The sequence below is a fragment of the Myotis lucifugus genome, unplaced genomic scaffold (genome assembly GCF_000147115.1).
Source record: "Myotis lucifugus unplaced genomic scaffold, Myoluc2.0 scaffold_198, whole genome shotgun sequence".
Classification (NCBI taxonomy): Eukaryota; Metazoa; Chordata; class Mammalia; order Chiroptera; family Vespertilionidae; genus Myotis; species Myotis lucifugus.
This window is the reverse complement of record NW_005871246.1, coordinates 500,269-521,785: the sequence shown is the minus strand read 5'-3', so window position 1 is coordinate 521,785 and position 21,517 is coordinate 500,269. Positions and strand designations below refer to the sequence as shown.

General features: G+C 49.6%; 1 protein-coding gene across 3 annotated transcripts; it reads left to right on the top strand.

Annotated features, from left to right (window-relative positions):
• The first annotated feature begins 2,512 nt into the window (after window positions 1-2,512).
• Window positions 2,513-20,363, top strand: CUNH16orf95 (chromosome unknown C16orf95 homolog). 3 transcript variants are annotated; one of them, XM_023761106.1, is made up of 10 exons: window positions 2,515-3,416; window positions 3,876-3,917; window positions 4,163-4,304; window positions 8,564-8,615; window positions 9,298-9,438; window positions 12,451-12,597; window positions 13,136-13,282; window positions 14,078-14,114; window positions 17,937-18,147; window positions 20,107-20,363. In XM_023761106.1, exons 1-10 carry the CDS (start codon window positions 3,386-3,388, stop codon window positions 20,123-20,125), a joined length of 969 nt encoding a protein of 322 aa, XP_023616874.1. In that variant the 5' UTR covers window positions 2,515-3,385; the 3' UTR covers window positions 20,126-20,363. The 3 variants fall into 3 exon arrangements, with proteins under 3 accessions (XP_023616875.1, XP_023616874.1, XP_023616876.1); XM_023761107.1 differs by lacking the exon at window positions 13,136-13,282 and having other exon boundaries at window positions 2,513-3,416; XM_023761108.1 differs by lacking the exons at window positions 2,515-3,416; window positions 3,876-3,917; window positions 4,163-4,304; window positions 8,564-8,615; window positions 9,298-9,438 and adding an exon at window positions 11,435-12,233.
• The last annotated feature ends 1,154 nt before the right edge of the window (window positions 20,364-21,517 follow it).

Below are 21,517 nucleotides of genomic sequence, written 5' to 3'. Positions count from 1 at the left end.
CCCCCACACTAGGGACGAGGGACCCCAGGGAAGGGAGCAGCTTTGGGGAAGGGAGCAGCTTTGTGGTACCTTCATATAGAGACCAACCTGAGCTGTCTTGTGAAATATGTCCCGTTTTCCTGATTAATTTCTCTCTGGCTTTTTTTTTTAAAAATAAAAACATCCCCATTGCCCTAGCTTCAGTTCGTTTGGCAACTTTGACCTTTTGCTTCCCAGTATCATAGAATTGACAAGCTCTGGGACACAACCCCTAAATGGCAAACTGGTCCTCCTAAGAGGTTCTGTGGAGACCCGAGAGAGGCAAGTGGAGAAGGTGAGGTCCCTCCTGGGCAACTGCAGGGTTCATCTGCCTGGCGCTGTCAGCTGAATCTCATTAGAGATGCATGCCCATTGCTCACCTTCCAGTTCCTTCTAGCAGTCCTGCAGTCAAGTTGAGGCATGGTTCCCGTTTCCACATCTTTGACAGGACTGAGACTGAAAGTGTTGTCACTGCTCCTGTCTTGCAGAATGACTTTTACTCTCGTGCCAAGTGTGGCCTCGTGATAATTATGGCCGTGAAGCTTTGAGGAAAATGAAAATGGACAACTGGGCTTGCAAGCCCATTGCTTAAATAAAGTCAAGAAAATGCCTATTTTACCTAGAGCCTGAGGCTCGCTCTAAGGCAGTGGTTGCCAACTGGTGGTGGTTGCCAACTGGTGGTCCGTGAGGTCCGAAAGGTTGGCGACCGCTGCTCTAAGGAACTCCATCTCCATCTGAGGCCTCCCCTAAGCATTGTAAAGCTCACACCGATCGAAGATGAGTATTTCTGATTCAAAACCAATCTAAACTCCGAATGATGTAACCTGCCTCCAGTGTTAGGGTCTATACACGGCTTCTACAAATAATGACTAAAATAACCCTCAGCGGTGGGCTGCTGACGGCATTCACGTCGGGCCTGTCTCTGGAGTGAGGTGAGGGCCCAGGGCCTGTGGGGTCTTGTCCTGGCAGTGCCCGCAGTGATGCCAGGCAAGGCCAGTCGCCGGTAGTCCAGAACATGTGTTGTTTCCCCCTCTGATGTGTCCTCAGCCAGCTAGCGCTTGGTTTCCAGTTCAGCAGAGAGTATGCAGGGACCCGGCACCAGCTGGCTTTCTCGGTCACGGGAATGGTCAGGCAGCTCATCAGAACTTCCTGCATGAATTAACTTCGAAAGAATTAACTAGACCTGAATGACCCATTTTAGGGACCAGCAATGCCCATGTGGTGCTTGATTTGGGAAGAGTGGCAGGTGGGCCTAGGTACAGTGGTCGGCAAACTCATTAGTCAACAGAGCAAAATATCAACAGTGCAACGATTGAAATTTCTTTTGAGAGCCAAATTTTTTAAACTATATAGGTAGGTACATTGTTATTACCTTAATTAGGGTACTCCTAAGGCTTAGGAAGAGCCACACTCAAGGGGCCAAAGAGCCGCATGTGGCTCGAGAGCCGCAGTTTGCCGACCACGGGAGGAGGATCCTTAGACATTTTTCCATTGTTGGCTGCTGCCACCTTGCTGCTGGGAGGTTGGGTGAGGCAAGTCTGTCGTGTGGACTGCAAGAAACACCTGCATCTGTATGCTTGGACATGCTCTGTTCTCTGCTACTCAACTGAAGAGGATGTGATTGGAGATTTCAGGCACAAGTCATTGGAGATTCTTCTGTGTTAGGGCTGGATGTTTATTGCAAATGAACCTTTTTTTTTCAGCTATGAGACACAGGCCTGGCGTATATCCAGTTATATCTGCTCATCCAGTTCAGACCTCCAATGTCCACTGCTGCGTGCCAACAGGTTTGGAGGCCACCTAGCCGTGGGAGAATTCCCGGCTCCGCAGTGCAGACTGGGACCTCCCTTTCTGACCACATGCCCAAGTCTGGGCTTCTGGCTCACTGTGGCTGGTGCTTGCTGTTCTGCTCCTTTCCTCCCATGCCCTCTGTCCTGACCCCAGCTCAGGCCCAGGCAAGTCCTCCTGGCCAGCGTGGAGAGCAGTGAGTGCACACAGTGATCTGATGAGCTAGGTGCAGGGGGGCCTCCTTTCCTGCTTCATGCCGATCTAGCCCAGGGGCCAAGTTGACATGACAGGCTTTCTCTTCACCCTGCCCCCGTCCCCCCACTAATTTTTAGAGAAAGAGGAAGGGAAGGAAGAGAGGGAAAGAGAGAACCATGGACATGAGAGAGACACATCAATTGCCTCCCGCAAACACCGAGACCAGGGCGGGGATCAAAGCTACAACCAAGGCACGTCCCCTTGACCAGGAATTGAACCCCAATCATTCAGAGTGCCAGTCAACACTCCACTGAGCCAAATGGTCAGAGCAACAGGCTTTCTTTCACTGAGAACTTGGAGTTGGATGCTGCAGCAAGACTGATTCTCTCCACCCTGACGACACTTCAGGGCTGTTGTTCAGTTTATGGTTGCCCAGTGAGTCACTTTTTAGTGTCAAAGGAACAGAAACCTGCTCAGTCCCTTTGTCACTTAGTGAACTTGGTCACAGGAATAGAAATTTCCTAAGTTCCTGTGACCACAGTGTCTGGTGTATAGGCTCCAAGCAGCCAGATGTTTGATTCTGAGTTTGGAGAAAGCAGATGTGTGCTTTTGGAGCCTTTTATTCTGTTCACTACCTTTGTGTTCCAGCTGTTAAGAGTGCTATGGGATGTCGTCATTTTTTCCTGAACTTGAAAAAATACCCCAATTTATGTGCCTTCCCAGTGTTAACGTAGGCTAACTTCTCTGTCTTTATTTTTGGGAGAAGATCTGGAATATAATCTGACTAAACGCTCTCAGAAGTATTTAGAGAGTCGAAGAAAGCCACTGTTAGATAAGACGAAGGTCCCAAAGTCTGGGCAGTTCTTAATATTACTAAATGCAATTGCTGCTAAATGTTAAAATGTAGTACAGTACTTTGCAGAGGCAACTTTAAAGGATGAGCTTGAGCAGAACCCAACCTGATAAGTTTAGGCAACTGCCAAGAAGAAATGAATGTGTAATTAACCAAATAGTGTATACAAGTCATGGCTAAGCCTCCCTCTCGGGAGACAGAGCTTTGGGTGTCAATCTCCTTTACTTGCTGCAAGTAAATAAAACTACCTAATAACAACCACGTCTTGAGTAGGACACCCCAGGCAGTGAACCCCTTGAGTTGGGTAACACCACAATGCCATCAGTTTGCCTGAAACTGTCATTGGAAATGGGATGTGCACATGCGTGTTTGTATTCACACAGGCACAGATCACACGGCATCCGTTGGGCCTTCCCACACTGAGAGGAACAGGGCTCTACCTGGGAGCCCCTGAAGACCTCTGATCAGGCTCAGAAGATGGCTCTGGCTGTCAAGTTGAGAAGGGACTGCAGGTGAAAAAGGTGGTGGGAGATGTCCCCAGGAGGCTGCTGTGGGGATTCCGGTAAGGGTTGACATGGCCTGAACCCTGGAAAATGACAGGACTCTGGCTAAGGAGTTGTGGACTGCTGGACTGGGTTGGAGGGCTGAGAGAGAAGAGCTGATGCCACTTGCCCCAACACTGTCTCAGGGGACCCGCCTGCTAGCGGCTCAGTGCTGGAGCCCACCTCACAGAGCCACTGTGACCACTCATTGGACCGCAGGTGCCTGGACACAGCTCAGGGCAGCTGCCATACCAACATGGGAGCCCAGGCAACAGGAGGAATTCATAGGTCACCCTTGTTCAGAGAGTCTTTCAGAGCGTGTCTGCTGAGCACCTTGTGGACCAGGCCAGGAGGCAGGCGAGGACCTAGACCCAATTCCTGTCCTCTTCTCAGGCCCCTCCAGGATGCAGGATGGAGCTAGGGGCTGGCTGAGCCTGGTGAATGCCCCTCGTCACCAAGGCGCTTCTCTCTGTTCTCAGTGTTCCATGGTTGGATTGGCAAGCTTCCATTGGGCACCACAGGCAAGTGAGACACTTCTCAGAACCCCTCTTCTCCCGAGGGCGCTTTGGTGATCTCAGGGAAAGCACTAGGATGTGGGTGCTTGGTGTGGAGGGGTGTGTGTGTGGGGGAGGGGGTGTGATGGTGACAGAGGCATTTGAAAATGAACAAACTCTCCGAGCCTGGCTGTCTGGCTTGGGCTGTGCCCCTTTCACAGCGCTGTGATGACAGGCAGGAGGAGGGTGAGAGTGGGCTCTGTGTCCCACAGCAGGAGGATACAGTGAAGGAGAGAAGGGAGACCGAGATGCTGAAGTCACACAGCTCACTGAAGAGAGAACGCTAGAACGCCACAGACTGAGAGGCGAGGAGAATAAGGGTGACCATGAAACCCGTGATCCCAGGAGGAAAGGGTAAGAGTTTGGCAGCAGAATTGCACATGATGTCCACCAGTGGGCACCGGGCACATAACCCAGGCCCCAGTGTGGGTGAGAAAGTGAGCGTCCTGTATACAGGAGCCATTATCACAGATCACACCAACGCAAATCAGTGGCGCCTGGCATCTTAACCCAGACCCACTACATGGCCTGACTGGAAAGGGATACTTTAACTTCCAAGAGACTCAGTAGTCCCCCGATAAGGAACATGAAATCTTAAAACTTACAGTTTTTAGATTTTATTTAAAAATCATGTTTTAACTTAATCCAGGATTTAGATTTGTAGAACTCCTCTTCCACGCCTGTGGTGGGTCAATTAGGCTGAGCGCAGGCTAAATGCAGTCCCCCCTCGTGCTCTCATGCAGGGACCCCTGGCTGGTGAACACACTGCACAGTAACTGCACCATGATTCAGGGACTCAGAGCCCTCACTCTGCTCCCCCTTCCTTTTCCTGGGAACTTTGGAAACAAAAGCCTGGCACAGAAATGTTTGGCAACCACAGGCTTCTCTAGTCCCGCTTCCCTCCTGTGACAGTGGCATTGAGCCAACCCTTGCTTGAAGTGGGAAAGGAGAGGGAAATATGGGGGCAAATACACTCAGGTACTGACGGTTCATGTGCCTGGCTCTCCAGCACCTTTCATGCTCTGTCTTACCTGATCTTCTCAAACTTCCTGTGGGATCGGTTCTATGGTTGTTAATAGTTTACCTTTGAAACTGAGGCTTGGAAAAGTTAGGAGACTTGCCTGATATACACAGGCATTCACAGCATGTCTCCTGAGCACCCTGTGGACCAGGCCAGGAGGCAGGCGAGGACCTAGACCAGTGATGGCGAACCTATGACACGCGTGTCAGAGGTGACATGCAAACTCATTTTTTTCTTTTTTTCTTTGTTAAATGGCATTTAAATATATAAAATAAATATCAAAAATATGTCTTTGTTTTACTATGGTTGCAAATATCAAAAAATTTCTATATGTAACACGGCACCAGAGTTAAGTTAGGGTTTTTCAAAATGCTGACACGCCGAGCTCAAAAGGTTCGCCATCACTGACCTAGACCAAGAGGCAGGGCGAGGATTGGGATCAGGCCCTTGTTATTCTGAACAAGGGTGGGGTGTCCCTTGGATCACCAGCTGGCATGGTAGATTTGCTTTCCTGGCTTTGAACATCGTACAGGTGGAATCACATGTACATTTTGGGGTCTGGCTTCTGTGTGCTTCATCTACTTTGTTGGGGGCTGCGATTGTGTGTTTGTGTTCCATGTGAATATGCCATAAGTATTTTTTAAAACTCTTCTCCTATAGACATTGGGGTCATTTCCAGTTTGGAGCTGTTAACAGAAGATTGCTGTGGATGTTTTTTGCCCATGTCTTCTGGTGGACATATGCTCTCATTTCTCTTGGGTGTATAACTGGGCAAGGAACTGCTGGTTATCGAATATTCATGTTTAGGTTTTATAATACTGCCAAACAGTTTTCCAACACAGTTGTATCTATTTCATGAGCAATGTATGTGGGTTCCACCTGCCACATCCTCAAAAACTTGGTATCTTCAGTCCTTTTAATTTTAGCCATTCTTGGTGGGGATGGCTAAAACAGTGATGAGCTGTGCTTAACATGAAAGGACAAGACAGTGTGTCAGTGGTAAGGACCAGAGCTTGCGAGGGTCATGAGCCTGTCCTCCATGCTATAGCCATGCTCCAGTGGGCTTAGAAGGGAAATGGCAGGGAAGCCAAGAGCACTCCCAGGTGGACAGAAACATGACAGCTAGCTGTACATAAAATGCTAGGCTAATGAGGAGAGTCCCGGATAATTTTCTCATTAGCCATTAAGAGGCCAGTGATGACACTTATAACCACAGATACAGGGGGTAATGTTTGAGCTATTTAGCAGCTAATACAGTAGGGGCACTGCCCAGTCAGCATGGGTGCTGGCCAGGAGAGCATTCATGTGTGTACTGCTCAGTCCTGCTCACAGTCACGCCCTTGATGGTTTAATAGCAGAGCCAAGAAAGCTGAGTAGTGCCTGGGAGCACCCCTGTTTGCTCCACAGTTAGAGTGCAACACATGGGAGGCACGGCCCATCAGGGCTACAGTTCCTTTTATGATGGTGTGGACAAATATTGATATTGAGAGTATTAAAGTGAGCATGAAAATACTGAAAAGTGGGTAAAAACTCGTTTCCAAAAAATGCAAAATGAAGTTTGTGATAAAGGAACATATAGAGGCAGAAAGTATTTGGTTTTATGAAAATGTGAAGACATAATCCTGCTTTCATTTTAGCAACTGCCCAGCGCGGGCACCCGTGCACGGAGTGAAGGTGGAGGAAGGGGAGACTAAGGGGCAGCTGGACCCTCGGGGCGGCAGCCGCTTTGAATTCCACGGCCTTTTAAACCTCAGGTCGCTCAGGAAACACACATTTCTCTAAAAGCCACAATTTGAGCCCATCGGTAGGGTTGTCAGATTCAGCAATGAAATGCGGTGCACGGTTAAGTCTAAATTCCAGAAAAACAATGAACAACTTCAAATACAAGTAGTAAGTACTGTTATATGCCAAGTCCTGCGTGTGATAAACTCATGCCGAGATGCGTCGTGGCTCCCTGAAACCTGCCCTGGGCCCGCATCCGCGCGGCCCTGCAGGGTCGCACTGACTTCTCTCCTTCCGGCGGACAGGCCCCTCTCCCGGCCCCCCTCCCCCTCCCTCACCGCTGGGGCGCCCCGCGGGCCATCCTTGGAACGGTGACTGGGCATCCCCGATGACGGTTGCTGGGCTTTCCATCCAGGACCACCCCGTCCCATCCGTTAACCCGCCACCCCGAGGTCAGTTCCACTAGGAACCAATCAGCCGCCAGCTAACGGCACGTGAGGGTAGCGCTTAATTGGCTGGAGATGCGCCAATCAGCGGGGCGCGCAGAGGGGCGGACCCGGAACAACGGCTGGCGGAAGGGGCTTGGTCCGCGGTGCGAGGAGGGCTTGGTGTGAGGGAGAGCCCGGCCGCCTGCGAAGCGCCTCGCGTGTTCGTCTCCGCCTGCACCCCCACGTCTCAGTGAGCATCGCCCTCCTCCGCGGCCGTCTCAGCGCGGCTCTCAGCCGGCCCCGCCGGAGCCCTCGGCGTCCGTTGGGTCTGTTAGGGCGGCCTGGCCTGGGCGCCCCACGTCCCTTCCCCGCAGTAGCGTGTGTCGCGCAGGCAGGGCGGGGACCACCTGAGCACAGGCTGTAGGTGCGGGGCAGTTTGCCGTCTCACTGAGGAGTCGGTGACGGGCGTCAGGCGGGCGTGTCCCGCTGCTCAGGCAGGCGCTGCGGTCCAGGGTGTTTGCCTTGTCTCCCACTTGGCTTTTCTGGGTGCTGGCCCTTCTCCCAGCAGCGGGGCCAAACTTCCCGCCTGGGGAGCCGGGCTCCAGCCCCGATGAGCCACGTGAACGGAGCCGGTTGTGGCCCCCAAGGAAGCGGGGTGCTTGGCCGCTATGCAGGGCTCTGCCCACTTCCTCGGTCTTCAAATACTAGCCGGGTGACTTGATCACAATGACCGGAAGCTGTTGTAATCAAATAGCAATAATAGTTATGGTAATAGACACAAAAACACTTGTATCACTCTTCTGGTTTTCAGCTTATTGCTCTGATAAAGTAGCAATGATGAGGATAATATTGACACTCAAAAAACGTTTGTATCATTTACAGTTTCCATATTACCAGACACCTGACACATCCCATTCATGCCGCCGGAGATTCCAATGGCCAGCATTCTACCATTTGTTGGGTGGGAATGAGGAAGAGTAACAGTCATCCCAGAGACCAAGTACCAGGTTTTTGTGCTGGAAGGAACTTAATTAAATGTGGTTTTGACACTGTTTTCCTTCCGTATTCTAAGTAAGCTAGGGAGGGACTGAGAAAGCATCATAGGTGTGCTCGGCAGCTCCATGCCTTGGGAAGTTCTCACTGGTTGGAATGTCCTGTCTTCCCCGAAGGGCCTGGCTGGAGTGTGCCTGAGCCATAGGTTCAGCAGTGAGGGTTCCGCAATAACCCGACATCCAGGAGCCCCAGACAGCACAGGCGCCCACGCACACCTTTTGTTACCACCCAGACCCCCTCTTAGGCTTAGAAGGATGACCCCTTACACCCCTGGGGTTTAATGATAGGAGCCAGTTCCAGGAAGGCGGCCCAGGCCCTCATCCTAGCACTCCTGTATCCAGTTTACACAAAGCCCACAGCTTTCTCAACCTCATGCTCTTTTTTTCTAGGAAGAGCACATTTCAAACCCTTGGGAAAGAAGTGTGCCTCACAGATCCTTTGGTAAGGAGAGCAAACCCAGCACACCCCCGTGGGGTGGGGAGAGCGGAGAGGTGGGTCAGAAGTAGCATTCATGAGGATATGTTGTACACAGGAGTTCATGGTGTAGGGTCATCACCAAGCCCCCCAAAGCTCTATGTAGTGTCACCCACTGCCTATCCCCAGCCCCCAGTTCCTCATGACACGTTGAGACAGGGATTCGGGAGGCTTGGGACAACCGCACTGCCCTCTAACATACCTGCTCTGGGCATCCGCTTCTTCATCTGCCCTGAAGAGGATGACTCTCTCTCCTTCCTGCTCGTGGGGGGGCAGGATCACAGGGGATGGATGTGGGAGCCTTTGCAAGTGGAAAGCCCTGGATGCAGATTGACACGTAATCAGAAAGAGAGCCATCATCTCTCCACTAGGGTTGTATTTCTCATGGCAGTGCGGCAGGAAGCGGCCACCAGTCCCAGCACACCTGTTCTGCAGGCTCTGGCTGTCCCCACCACCTGACTTTGGAGGGTGAGCCATGGTAGCCTGCCTCTTTCTGAGCTGCAATAGGAGATGAGGCCTGTCCCTGCCCTTGGACATCTTGCCTCAACCCTGGCTCTCTCTGAGCATTGACTTACTCTTCCAGAGAGTTCCTTGGCCTACGTTACAAATGCAGCATCACATTCAATTGTCTTTTCTGGCTCTTGCTCAGATGTGTCCTGTCCCCAGTGCTGTTCACCGAGAGCCCCTCTGCTGTGAGTACCAGCCCAGATTTGGGGGCCGCCTACCGGTGCCCAGGGCTGAGGCAGCACTACCTTACTGGGTCCCTCTGTCCCTGAGACCCCAAAAGCAGGTAGGTGACTTGAACCAGGGGTTCTTCATCTGGGTCCGGGGTAAACTTCAGGGGACCAGTCACTCCTCAGAGTCATAAGTTCTGATTCATATAATCAGAATTATATGAATGGGTGTGTGTTTGTTTTTTGGGGTTAATCCTCACCTGAGGATATTTTCCCATTGATTTTTAGAGTCGGGGAGAGAGAGAGAGAGAGAGAGAGAGAGAGAGAGAGAGAGAGAAACATCGATGTGAGAGAGACACATTGATTGGTTGCCTTCTGCATGCTCCCTAATCGGGGTGGGGATCAAGCTTGCAACCAAGGTACGTGCCCTTGACCAGAATTGAACCTGGGACTCTATTCTGCAGGCTGATGTTCTATCCACTGAGCCAAACCAGCTAGGCCAGTGGTCGGCAAACTCATTAGTCAACAGAGCCAAATATCAACAGTACAACGATTGAAATTTCTTTTGAGAGCCAAATTTTTTAAACTTAAACTATATAGGTAGGTACATTGTTATTAACTTAATTAGGGTACTCCTAAGGCTTAGGAAGAGCCACACTCAAGGGGCCAAAGAGCCGCATGTGGCTCGCGAGCCACAGTTTGCCGACCACGGGGCTAGGGCATTGGGTTCTTTTAATAAGAGGGAGGAAGTGATTGCTGCATGGACAGACTGTACGGTGTTCCCGTGAAGTCAGTTCCGTTACCCACATCCTTGAGGGCTGTCAGATAGGCTCGTGCTCTTCTGCTGCTTTCTCCACTGGCCAGCCCCTGGGACCGGTTCAGTGACTCTCTTGGAAAGCCTCCTCTGGCTTGGAATGCTTTCCTAGCTCCTGTTCCCTGTCCTCCCGGCATTTATTATTTCCCATGGATGGTGTGGTGGAGTGACCCCCAGTGGACAGGATGGAGTTCCATGTGCTTCTAGTGCAGCACTGCCAGGGAGCATGCGCTCAGCAAGTGGTTAGTAGACTGGGTAGAACTGGCCAGAGTGTCCTCATCCTGCCAAGCAAAGGGGTCACAAGCAAAGGTGTCCATGCCATGGTGGCAAGAGGTGCAGAGATTGGGGAGGGTCCTGAGTGCCCCAGGCCTTGTTAGGTCTTCTCCTTTGCCTAAGTCCTCAGATCCCCTCAGCCCTTCCTCTGTAGAGTCATCTGTGCTTTGCAGCACATCTCATACAGGTTGTCTGGTGCTCCTGGCAGCTTTGGGAAGTCCACAGGGTCACTCAAAAGTAGTTTTTATTACTTTCTGTAATGTGTGACATGTGCGCATGGTTGGGAATTCCAGCAGTACAAAGGAGCCTGCCTCCGCCCCCTTTCCTGTTGCTCAGACCCTACCCCAAGGCTTGCTGTGTGTCCTGGAGATTTTCTGTGTGTATCTGCTATCAGTGGAAACAGTGCTGTTTGACGGGGTCTCTAGGAAGACATTCAAGAGACCCACCTATGGGAGGGTGTGACGTGGTAATTTGTGGCACCAGATGCAAAACCAAAAGAGTGCCCCTGGGTCCCCAGTGTCCCATTTCCGACCCTCCTGCCATGGAAAAAGTCCAGCCTCTTCTTCTTCAAGGCCCAAACGAAGGCAGGTGTCCAAAGATTCTGTGCCATTGGTCTGGTGTCAGCAGTCTCAGTCCCACCCAGGTAGCTTAGCGCCATTCCCAGCTACTGCCGTTGCTGTGCTGCTGGACCCAGGCTCCCACTTGGGAGCCTGCATTTGGAGTCCCCGGGGCTTCTAGGGCCACACGGTTACTATGGAGAGAGAATGCGCAAACGAACGGGCTAGTGCGCATTACTGGGCTCAATGGGTCCAACTCTTAACCAGTGTATTATTTTCCCAGGCGAGACTGACAGGCTATGCTCACCATCTTGGCTCCTACTGCACACGTGCTTACCTCCCCTTTACTGTTCTAGCCTGTTCCCTGGGGAGTAACTTCCCAGGGAAGCAAGCCTATGCTCTCTAGTTGATTATTCATAATTCCCTCGCCCCCTTCCTTTACTAACATCTTGCTACCTAAGCTGGCATATTCTTTCACTAGTGCTAGTGATGTGTAATAAGTCACCCAACTCCTGGCTTGAAAGAGCAGTCACTGTTGTTATTTGTGTGTCTGGGGGGCAGCCCAGCCCCATGTGTGTCTGATCTTGAGGCTGGTGGGCTTGCTCAGGATGGTCTTCCCGTGGCAATGACAAATGAGTAAGAGCAGCTGGAAACCTTTGAGGATCCTTTAGCCCAGGTCCAGATCTGGCTCTCCCTGGTCTAACCAAAGTTGAGGTCACCCTGTCCCTGCTGGAAGGAACTGCAGAGTCACATGGCAAAGGGGGAGGCTGCAGGGAAAGGGTGAAGAATTGGATGTGGCCCACCACAACTCATGTACAAGCAATATTACACATATATCTTTTTAAAACCACAAATAGTACAGTGCTATGTTTCCCACTTCACATCATGTCTGACAGACTGCATTACCTTGTTACCAAAGGCCATCCTATTTCCTCTGTCCCTTCCTCTCATCACTTATTGTTCTTTATTGATGGGCATTCAGGCTCTTCGGTCACAACAGCCAATGCTGCAATGAGTGTTCTGTGCACACATTTTGCAGATGTACACAAGTCCTGGGATGCAGTCTCAGGAATCCATTGCTGGATCGAAGACTGTGATATTAGATTCTGATCAATGTTATCAAAATGCTGGCAAAGCCCTCTTTATGGCTGAGGCTGAATGTTGTGCCCAAGGGCTGTTCCTAGAGGCCACCAGGCTCAGGACAGAGCCAGGTCTCTCAGCTCCAACCTGTGTGTCCTGCCCATTCAGAGTCCCACTGCATTCAGAGGTACAAGTGGTGGGTAGTGAGGGCAGGGGGACAATGGAGATGCTGGTGCCTCCTGCCCCAGAATGTCATGAAGGGGAGACCTGTTCCCTCAGCTGGGGTATTGGCGTGTGCTTGTGGGAGGGATGTGGAGAGGAGCTCACCAGGCTCTGTCCCTGAGGCTAAGTTTGTCTGGGGCACAGCTCCATCCACCTTCGGATCTTCCCTTCCTCTCTGTTAGATCCAAAAGATGGTCCAGACTGATATCCCCAAAGCCACCAAGGCGTGCCCCTGCCCAGATCACCACTCTGGGGGCTACCTCCCGATGCCTAGGGATCAGGCTGTGATGCCCTACTGGGTGCCCCGGGTCCTGAGGTCTTGCAAGAAGGTAAGAGGGAGGCTCTCACAGCAAGGAGCCTGAGAGTGAGGGCGGGCCTTTGGGGGGACCTAGAGATGAGGGCGGAAGGTGCTGGGTTCTTTCCTCACAGAGGCCTCCATTGACGTCCTGTGGGAGCGTCCTCTGAAAGCCATGGCAGAGCAGCACAGAGGTGGGGTGTGGTTGGGGCCAGGTCTCATGTCCTGGTGGAGGTTGGGAAGGGGGGTACACTGTTCTCTGAGGAGGGTGCCTGTTTCTGCTGCCCTCCTTACCACCATTTCTCCTACCATCTTAGCACTAGCTAAGTTTAGACTAGGTATTATGGTCAAACATTAGGATCCAGGGTTAGGATTAGGGATCAGTCATCCAGGTGGGTAGTGAGGGCAGGGGAACTATGGAGGCGCTTGTGCCTCCCACCCCTACTCCCTCAGCTGGGGTGTTGGCATGTGCTTGTGGGAGGGATGTGGAGACGAGCTCACCAGACTCTGTCCCTGAGGCTAAGTTTATCTGGGGCACAGCTCCATCCACCTCTTCCCTTCCTCTCTGTTAGATCCAAAATATGGTCCAGTCTGATACCCCCAAAGTCACCAAGGCGTGCCCCTGCCCAGATCACCACTCTGGGGGCTATCTCCCGGTGCCTAGGGATCAGGCTGTGATGCCCTACTGGGTGCCCCGGGTCCTGAGGTCTTGCAAGAAGGTAAGAGGGAGGCTCTCACAGCAAGGAGCCTGAGAGTGAGGGCGGGCCTTTGGGGGGACCCAGAAATGAGGGGGGAGGGTGCTGGGTTCTTTCCCCACAGAGGCCTCCATTGACGTCCTGTGGGAGGGTCCTCTGAAGGCCATGGCAGAGCAGCACAGAGGTGGTGTGTGGTTGGGAAGGGGGGTACACTGCTCTCTGAGGAGGGTGCCTGTCTCTGCTGCCCGCCTTACCACCATTTCTACTGCCACCTTCTCCTCTTCCTCTTCTCCTTCCCCCCTTACGCCACCTTGCTTGCTTCCTCATCACCTTGTCTCCTCCTTTCCACCACCTCTTCCCTCCCTCCCCCACTTCCAGCTCTCTCAGCCTGTCTGAGCATCCTGTTCTTCTAACCCCACCCCTGGCACTCAGAGGGTGGTGGCAGGAGGGAGGGTATCGAGGAAGGACCATTGCTCTGAGTTTCTGTCTTGGCTCTTTGCTTTGTTTGGCTCTGGGTTGCAAGGCAGTGACTGCCGGTTGGCCAGGTCCAGCCCTCCTTAGCCCCTGGCACCCTTATCCCATGGTGTCCTGGGTGGTATTAGAGCTTCCTTCTGCCTTCACCCACATTCCAGTTGCTGGGTTTCCACCATCAAGCAGTAAACTGTCCCCAGAATTAAGACCCAGAATCCTTTTAAAAGGAGACCAGGGCACTGATGTTTTTTGCTGGCCATGGCCTCTTTGGTGGTTTCCAGACCAAATTCTCCTTCCCGCCCTTGGATCACCAGGGTGGACACGTTTTCTGACATGCTTTTCTTTTAGGTGGTGAAAAGGCAGCAGAGTTTTAAAAGCATTAAAGGTAAATCTCCCCCGGGAAGGCAGGGGGTCTCCTGACCATCGTGATGGGGATGGGGAGACTTCTATTATCCCAGGTGCCTGTAACACACAGGCATCCACAGACTGGCACACATAGCACTTCTACCCCCGCTCTATTCCCAGTCATCATTAATCACCCACCATCTTTTCCCAATGAACCCAGGGAAGCCTCAGACTTGACCCATCTATCAGCATTTTTTTAAAATTTATTTTTATTGAATTCAGAGAGGGAGGGAGAGGGAGAGAGCAATAGAAACATCAATGATGAGAGAGTATCAATGATCCGCTGACTCCTGCATGCCCTACACTGGGAATTGAGCCCACAATCCGGTCATGTGCCCTGACCAGAAATTGAACTGTGACCTCTTGGCTCATAAGTCAATGCTCAATCACTGAGCCATGCCGGCTAGGCCAGCATTGGTTTTTAAGATGAAACCAGTTTGCAGTCTGGAGTTAGAAGGTATTTAAAGTGTTGTTGTTTTTTAAATCTCTAATTGTCTGTAATTTATGACATACTGTGTGTGTTGTATATACATATATTTATGATAGTTTATTTATATATTCATAAAATAGTACACATTTCTACATTGTATATTCATAACATTCTCTGTTCGTGAGACCATATTTATGCATATACTTAATACACAGTATCTTCATACATTCATGTTTGTGACCTAGAATATACACATTCATATATTCATGACATAGTATATACATATTCATATGTTCATGAAGTAGTACATATTCATGACAAAATATATATCCATTTGTGACCCTGTATCTATATTCAGTTATGCACTCATGTCATACTATACAAGTGTGGCATCTGCACCCTGACCGCTATATCCATTGTCTCTAAAATGAGTGGGTTGGATTTGCTCTTAAAGACCCTTTCTGGTGCTGATGTCCAGCACGTCTGTTTTCTCCGCATTGCATGTGAGCAAAGGAGTGGACATGTTTTGTGAGCTTGTACCATGTCCTCCCCTTGGCATGCTGTAGCCAGGCTCTGAGAAGTGAGTACACCTTGATGGAATCTGTAAACACAGGAGGAAATGGTGGATAGCACGATAGGAGGTTGGATGCCCGATGCCAGGGTTTCTGTGACGGGCGAGTAGTTTGAGCAGCCCTCTCAGAACCCAAGAGAAGCTGGGTGGGAGCATGCTTGGGAAGGGAAGGGAAGGGCCACTACTCAGCATGCCCATCTCTTCATGTTGCAAAAGATTCATATTTTTTCCTGATTATAAAAGTAACACAATTAGGAGAAGTGTAAATTATCACAGCCTTTGCCAGGGGGGCAATTTGGAGGTGTCTGTCAAATTTCATAATATGCATAACCCTTAATCCAGCAAGACCACATCCGATCATGTCTGTAGACGCTCCCACATGCACCCGTCTGCAGCAGTGATTTCCAGGGAAAAATATTGGAAGCAGTATTTTGGGAGAATGAACATCAGTGGGGGTGTATTTGAAACGTGGCACTTGCCACCTAGAGAATGCAGCTGTTGGGGACAATGAAATGGACCCCCTCCCCCCAGAGAAAAAACATTGTGACATAGAAAAACAAAAGGAAGCCCATACACATTTAAAAGCAAAAGCCCTGGCCCTGGCCAGCATTGCTCAGTGGTGAGAGTGTTGACCTGTGCACCTAAAGGTCGCAGGTTCGATTCCCATTCAAGGGCACCTACCTGGGTTGCACGTGCAGTAGGCAACCAATCGCTGTCTCACATTGATATTTCTCCCCACCCCTTCCACTCTAAAAATCAATGGAAAAATATCCTCGGGTGAGGATTAACAACAACAACAAAAAAAGAGTAGCAGTTTGTCCTACTATTCTCCTACTGGTACAGAGTTTTTTAAATAAAGTGATTTTTAGCTTTTGTATCTGAAACTAGAGCCAATCTTTTGCTTTCTGTTTTGTTCATTATGCACCCCCACCCCAATTTCTCTTTGCAGGGCCCTTACCTACCCTCCTCCCTGCCCTCATGGGTTACCAGTGACTGTCAACTCAGAAATACATTGCCCAGCCCTTATCTGTATCCTAACAGGGCTTTTGCTTTTTTTGTTAATCCTCATCTGAGGATTTTTTTTCCCCACTGATTTTTTAGAGAGAGTGGAAGGAAGGGGGAGAAACATCAGTGTGAGAGAACATATTAATTGGTTGCCTCCCGCATGCACCCCAACTAGGGCCAGGGATTGAGCCTGCAACCTGAGGTATGTGCCTTTGCCCAGAATCGAACCCCGACCCTTCAGTTTGTGGGCCGACGCTCTATCCACTGAGCCAAACCAGCTAGGGCCACACTGCTATTCTAATTGTATAATCACACACATTTATGGGTTTATTTTTATTGGTTGTTTTTGGCTTTGAATAATACTCTGCATCTTTAAGTAAATCTAAACACGCAGTTAGTTTATTGTTGAATCATATATGTCAACTGATACATTGATAAAAAACAGTATTAGCCCTGGCCGGTTTTTCTCAGTGGTTAGAATGTCAGCCCGCAGCCCAAAGGGTCATGGGTTTGATTCCTGATCAATGTACCTTGGTTGCAGGTTCCCCAGCCCAGGTAGGGAGGCAACCAATCGATGTATCTGTCTTACATCAATGTTTCTCTTCCCCCCCTTCCTCCTCCTTCCCACTCTCTAGAAATCGATGGGAAAAATATCCTTGGGTGAGGATTAAAAACAACAGCAAAAACAGTATTAATTTTTACTCCAACCATTGTTTTATAGTTCAGGCAGTTAATATTAATAATTTTTCAAGCCCTCAAGCCCATTCAAGCCAGAGGTGTTCACTGGAGAGGGCAGTCTCACTGTACAAGGAGAATTAGCATGTATCCCTTTGAGAGCTTCATACAGAGGAACTTGATTTTTTTAGAGAATGGAAGGGAGGGAGGGAATGGGGGGGGGGAGAGAGAGATGGATGTGAGAGAGACACATCAATTGGTTGCCTCCCACACTGCCCCCTGCAACCCAGGTACGTGCGCTTGACCAGGAATCGAAGCCAAGACCCTTTGGTGTGTGGGCCGATGCTCTAACAACTTGGAAACACTGGCCAGGACTGATTTCTATTTAAAGAGAAAATCTGTATTTCTCATCTTGTAGTTTCTTCTCTTTGCTTTTGCTTAGAATTTTTTAAAGGAAAATATATTTGTTATATTTTATATTAGTAGTGCACCTTCATATCAGTATAATTAGAATGTACGTTTTATAGTAGTAATGCATTAGTAGTATAGTAAATACATGAGTTGTACTATCAGGAGGGCGCGTATTTACAAAGTAGGTGTCTAGAAACCTGAGCGGGTCAAGGAGATGGGAGCACAGGAATCCCACTGGTGGTTGTGATTGCTGTTAACTTTGTATTATGGGGAATTTCAAGTACCCAGATAAGTCCCATGTTTCATCACTCAGCTCCAACCATCAGCTCCTCGCCAACCTGGTTTCATCTGAGCTTCACCCACTCTGTTCTTCAATAAATGAATGAATGAATGAATGAATGAATAACAAGAAACAGATCTCAACTAAATTCCATATCCTTTCATCCATAAATGTTTCCGTACCCAGCTCTAAAAGATAAAAACTCAAAAAACAGCCAGGAGGCCCCATGATCACCATGGAAATAAGTAAACAGCCCTCTTCATCTTGATGAATGTTGGCTCAGTGTCCACACCCTGGGGCTGTGACCCGTCTTGCTGGGGCACTTGGCTTCCTGCCCTGGGTTCTGGAGGTTGTCTGGTGTGCAGTGTACAAACTTAGGATGGGCCTGTCCCCACACCCAGGCTGGGCCTGACTCGCTTTCTCTGCCTAGAATCCCCCCTGGACTCACACTCCTGGCACCACCGCTGGCGGATCTGCTGCAGCAGACACCTCCTCCTCAAGTGGCTGCAGCTCCAGGCCCTTCACCAGGAAGGGCAGCTGGCCCCGGAGAGGAGAGTGATCCCCCAGCCCTCCTTCCTGCCTCTCTGCCTCAGCTTCCTGGCCTTCCTCCAGGCTGTCTTGAGGGCCATCTCGTTCATTCGGTAAGCAGGCTCGTGGGGACAGAGGTGCCCCAGGCCCATCTCACTCCTGGGGTGTAGTTGAGTCAAAGATGTGGGAGAACTTGGTTGTAGTTCAGCAAAAAAGTGAGAAATGGGTGAGGCCATGGTTAGTGTTATACGTTATCAAGTCCAGAGTCTTGGTCATATCCAGAGCAGGTATCTTCTCTCTCATTCCATTGCTTAGTGGAAAAGCAATCAGATATGATGGAGCTGATGGGAGGGACCGGGACACTTTGGGCCTCCCACCTTTCTTCACCTCTTTTCTGTCCCAAGTTCTAAAATCCTCCTGCCCCCCAAAACCTCCAGTTCTAGTTCCCATACATTTTCATCATGTCAGGGTTGAAAGTGGATCTTAGAGCTCGCCCAGCTAGCCCTCTGGGGTTTGAGCACACTTTTGGGGTGGGACCTGCTGCCTCTCCCTGAGCCCTGCCTCAGTCATCGAGGCTGCATGTTGGAAAGCTCTTAACCAATCTGGACCCCACCAGCCTCCACCAGGCCCCACATTTCTCACCTGGAATCCTGCTTAGTCCCTCCTCCAGGAAGCCTCCAGGGTAACTCTAGGGTTCAAGGGATGCCTCCCCTTACCCAGCTTCTTCCTTTAGTCTCCTCTGAAAAAGCCTTCTTCCTCCAAATCCCGCCCCCAGCCTCTGCCCCAGTTCACCCATTGTTTCCTAACCATTATCCCATCCAGTCCAATTCCTTTTTATCACACTTCTATGTATATAGACATGCAAATACATATTAATATGTAAATGTATATAATTCTAATTTACATGTATTGACTTGTTTGCTTTGTAATTTTCTGTCTCATCCATGTAATGTAAGAGGAATATTCTAGAAAATGTCCAGTACCCGAAAACAGTTGTAGGTGTCATTTCCCCATTTTTCTAGTAGTTTGTGTCAGGTTAGCTTTGTCTGTGTCATTCTCCCACGGCCAGAAATGGGAGTCCCTTTCCCCTGTGTCCCACTTGTCTATCCTAGTGTTGGACTCCCTGGGATGATAAACAACCCTGTGATGCACATTCACTTACAAGTGGCCTGTAGCTCAGCCTCTCAGGGCATGTGCTCCCAGGAAGGGGCCCGGGCAGGGGTTCGTCAACTTGGAATGACCTGTTAACATGAGTAGGTCAGCGCTGTGAGATTTTCCTTTGCTTTTCATGAAGATTCATCTTTCTTTTTATGCTTGCCAACTCAATGTCAAATCTAGTTGGACTCCTCTGTACCCACTCTGGGAAGAGCAAAGAAAGAAGCTTGACTGTAAAGTAGATGGTCAGGGTAGGCCCAAAGGAAAACTGCTGATGCCTTTACAGGTGTTTGCGTTTGAGGCAGGCTCTTAGGGCAGAGGTGCAGGCACCAAGCAGCTGTTTAGGAGAGATATCCTACCTGGATGGGGTGTATGTGGGATGCCCTGGGAGATACCCCAAACTACACAACTAGCTTATCTGAGGAGAAGCCACTGGCCGCCCATCAGTTGGCCTGGCGGAGACTTGCTAGAATTGGAGAGGCCTCGGGAGGGCGGGCGCTCTCAGAACCTTCCTAACAGGGAGCCCCAAGGAACAGTGACTAAGTCAGGTGCTTGTCTTCTTGATCAGACCTGCTGTAGCTTTCATTCCATTCCATTCCTTTTCTGGTTCTGCAAGGCTGGGACTCTGTCCTTGTTCCAGGAGGAGAGAGCGGGCTCTGAGGGGTTGCGTGACTTGCCTGAGGTCCCATAGCTAAAAGTGAGCCAGCTAAGATTGCACCCTGGCGTCGCCTCACTGCACCCCTCTCCTGCCTGGGCTCCTCAGGACTAAGTGCACTGGGCACCTGGATGGCATCCCCCTCCATTGTGGGGTACCCTGCACTCTCCTCCTCATGGAGGCTTCCTGACAGGCCCTGCAAGGGCAGTGTGGGCTCAGCTGGAGGATGTTCCTAGTAACTGTCTTTCTCTTTGCTTTTCAGCCATTTTTGGGGGGTTTGAAGCTGGAATCTTCAGCTAGTATCAAGAACATCAACAAAAATGTCAATCATAATCAAGGTCTTTAATGAAAGTTGTTAAATCAGGAGGAGTCTGTGATAGCCACTCTTTTCACAGATCACATAATTCACACCCAAGATTCAATCCAAGTTATTTCTCATGGGGGGATTCTTGGTTGTACAGAGTTGCTGTGAATGCGGGTGAGATTCTGTTATAAATGTAATCAATAAATGTTATTTGTGAAACTCTAAAGTGGCCACTATCTTATTGATAATGATTTCCCCTCATGAAGGAGTGACTTATTTTCTACCTCTGAGTCCCTGTGGGATGGGGGCCATTTCCAAGTTTCTCTTCCCTCTGCCAAGGACAGCAGAACCTCTGGATGAGGGACCAGAAATGGTTTCAGCATCTGTTTCAGGTGGGCCTCACTTTAAATAGCATAAAGTTGTATGTGAATTGAATTTTTAAAACTGAGATGCCATTCACATACCATAAAATATATTTTTATTTATTTATTTATTTATTTATTTATTTATTTATTTATTTTATTGATTTTAGAGAGGAGAGAGAGAGAAACATCAATGTAAGAAACATTGGTGGGTTGCCTCCCATACAAGTACTGACCAGCGATTGAATCCACAACCTGGGTATGTGCCCTGATCAAGAGTCAAGCCTGTGACCTTTCAGTGCATGAGACAATGCTCCAACCAACTGAGCCACACTAGCCAGGGCTAAAACATACCTTTTTAAAGTATATTATTCAGTGGTTTTCAGTATATTTACCACTATCTAATTCTAGACCTTTTTAGTCATCCCCAAAAGAAACCCTGTATCTACCAAGCAGTCACTCCTCCTCCCCGTCTTTCCCATCCCCTGGAAACCACTAACCTACTTTCTGACTTTTTCTATTCTGCACATTTCATGTATGTGGGTCTTCTGTGTCTGGCTTCTTTCACTTAGCTGAGTGATTTTTTGTTTTTTTAAATTTTTTTTTTATTGATTTCAGAGAGGAAGAGAGAGAGAGAAACATCAATGATGAGAGAATCATTGATTGGCTCCTTCTGCACGCACCCTCCTGGGGATCGAGCGTGAAATGAGGGCATGTACCCTGACCGGGAATCGAACTGTGACCTCTTGGTTCATGGATTGATGATGCTCAACCACCAAGACACACCAGCTGGACATTAGCTTAATGTTTTTATTTTCATTCCTCTTGGGTATGTACCTAGGAATGCTGGGTCGTATGGCAACTTTCTTACCACAGTGGAAAACTGCACCATTTTATTTTTTATATTCCTGTTAGCAAGACATGAGGGTTTGGATCTCTCCGTATCCTCTCCAATACTTAGTATCTGTCATTTTGCTACTAGCCATCCTTGTGGGTGTGAACTAGTA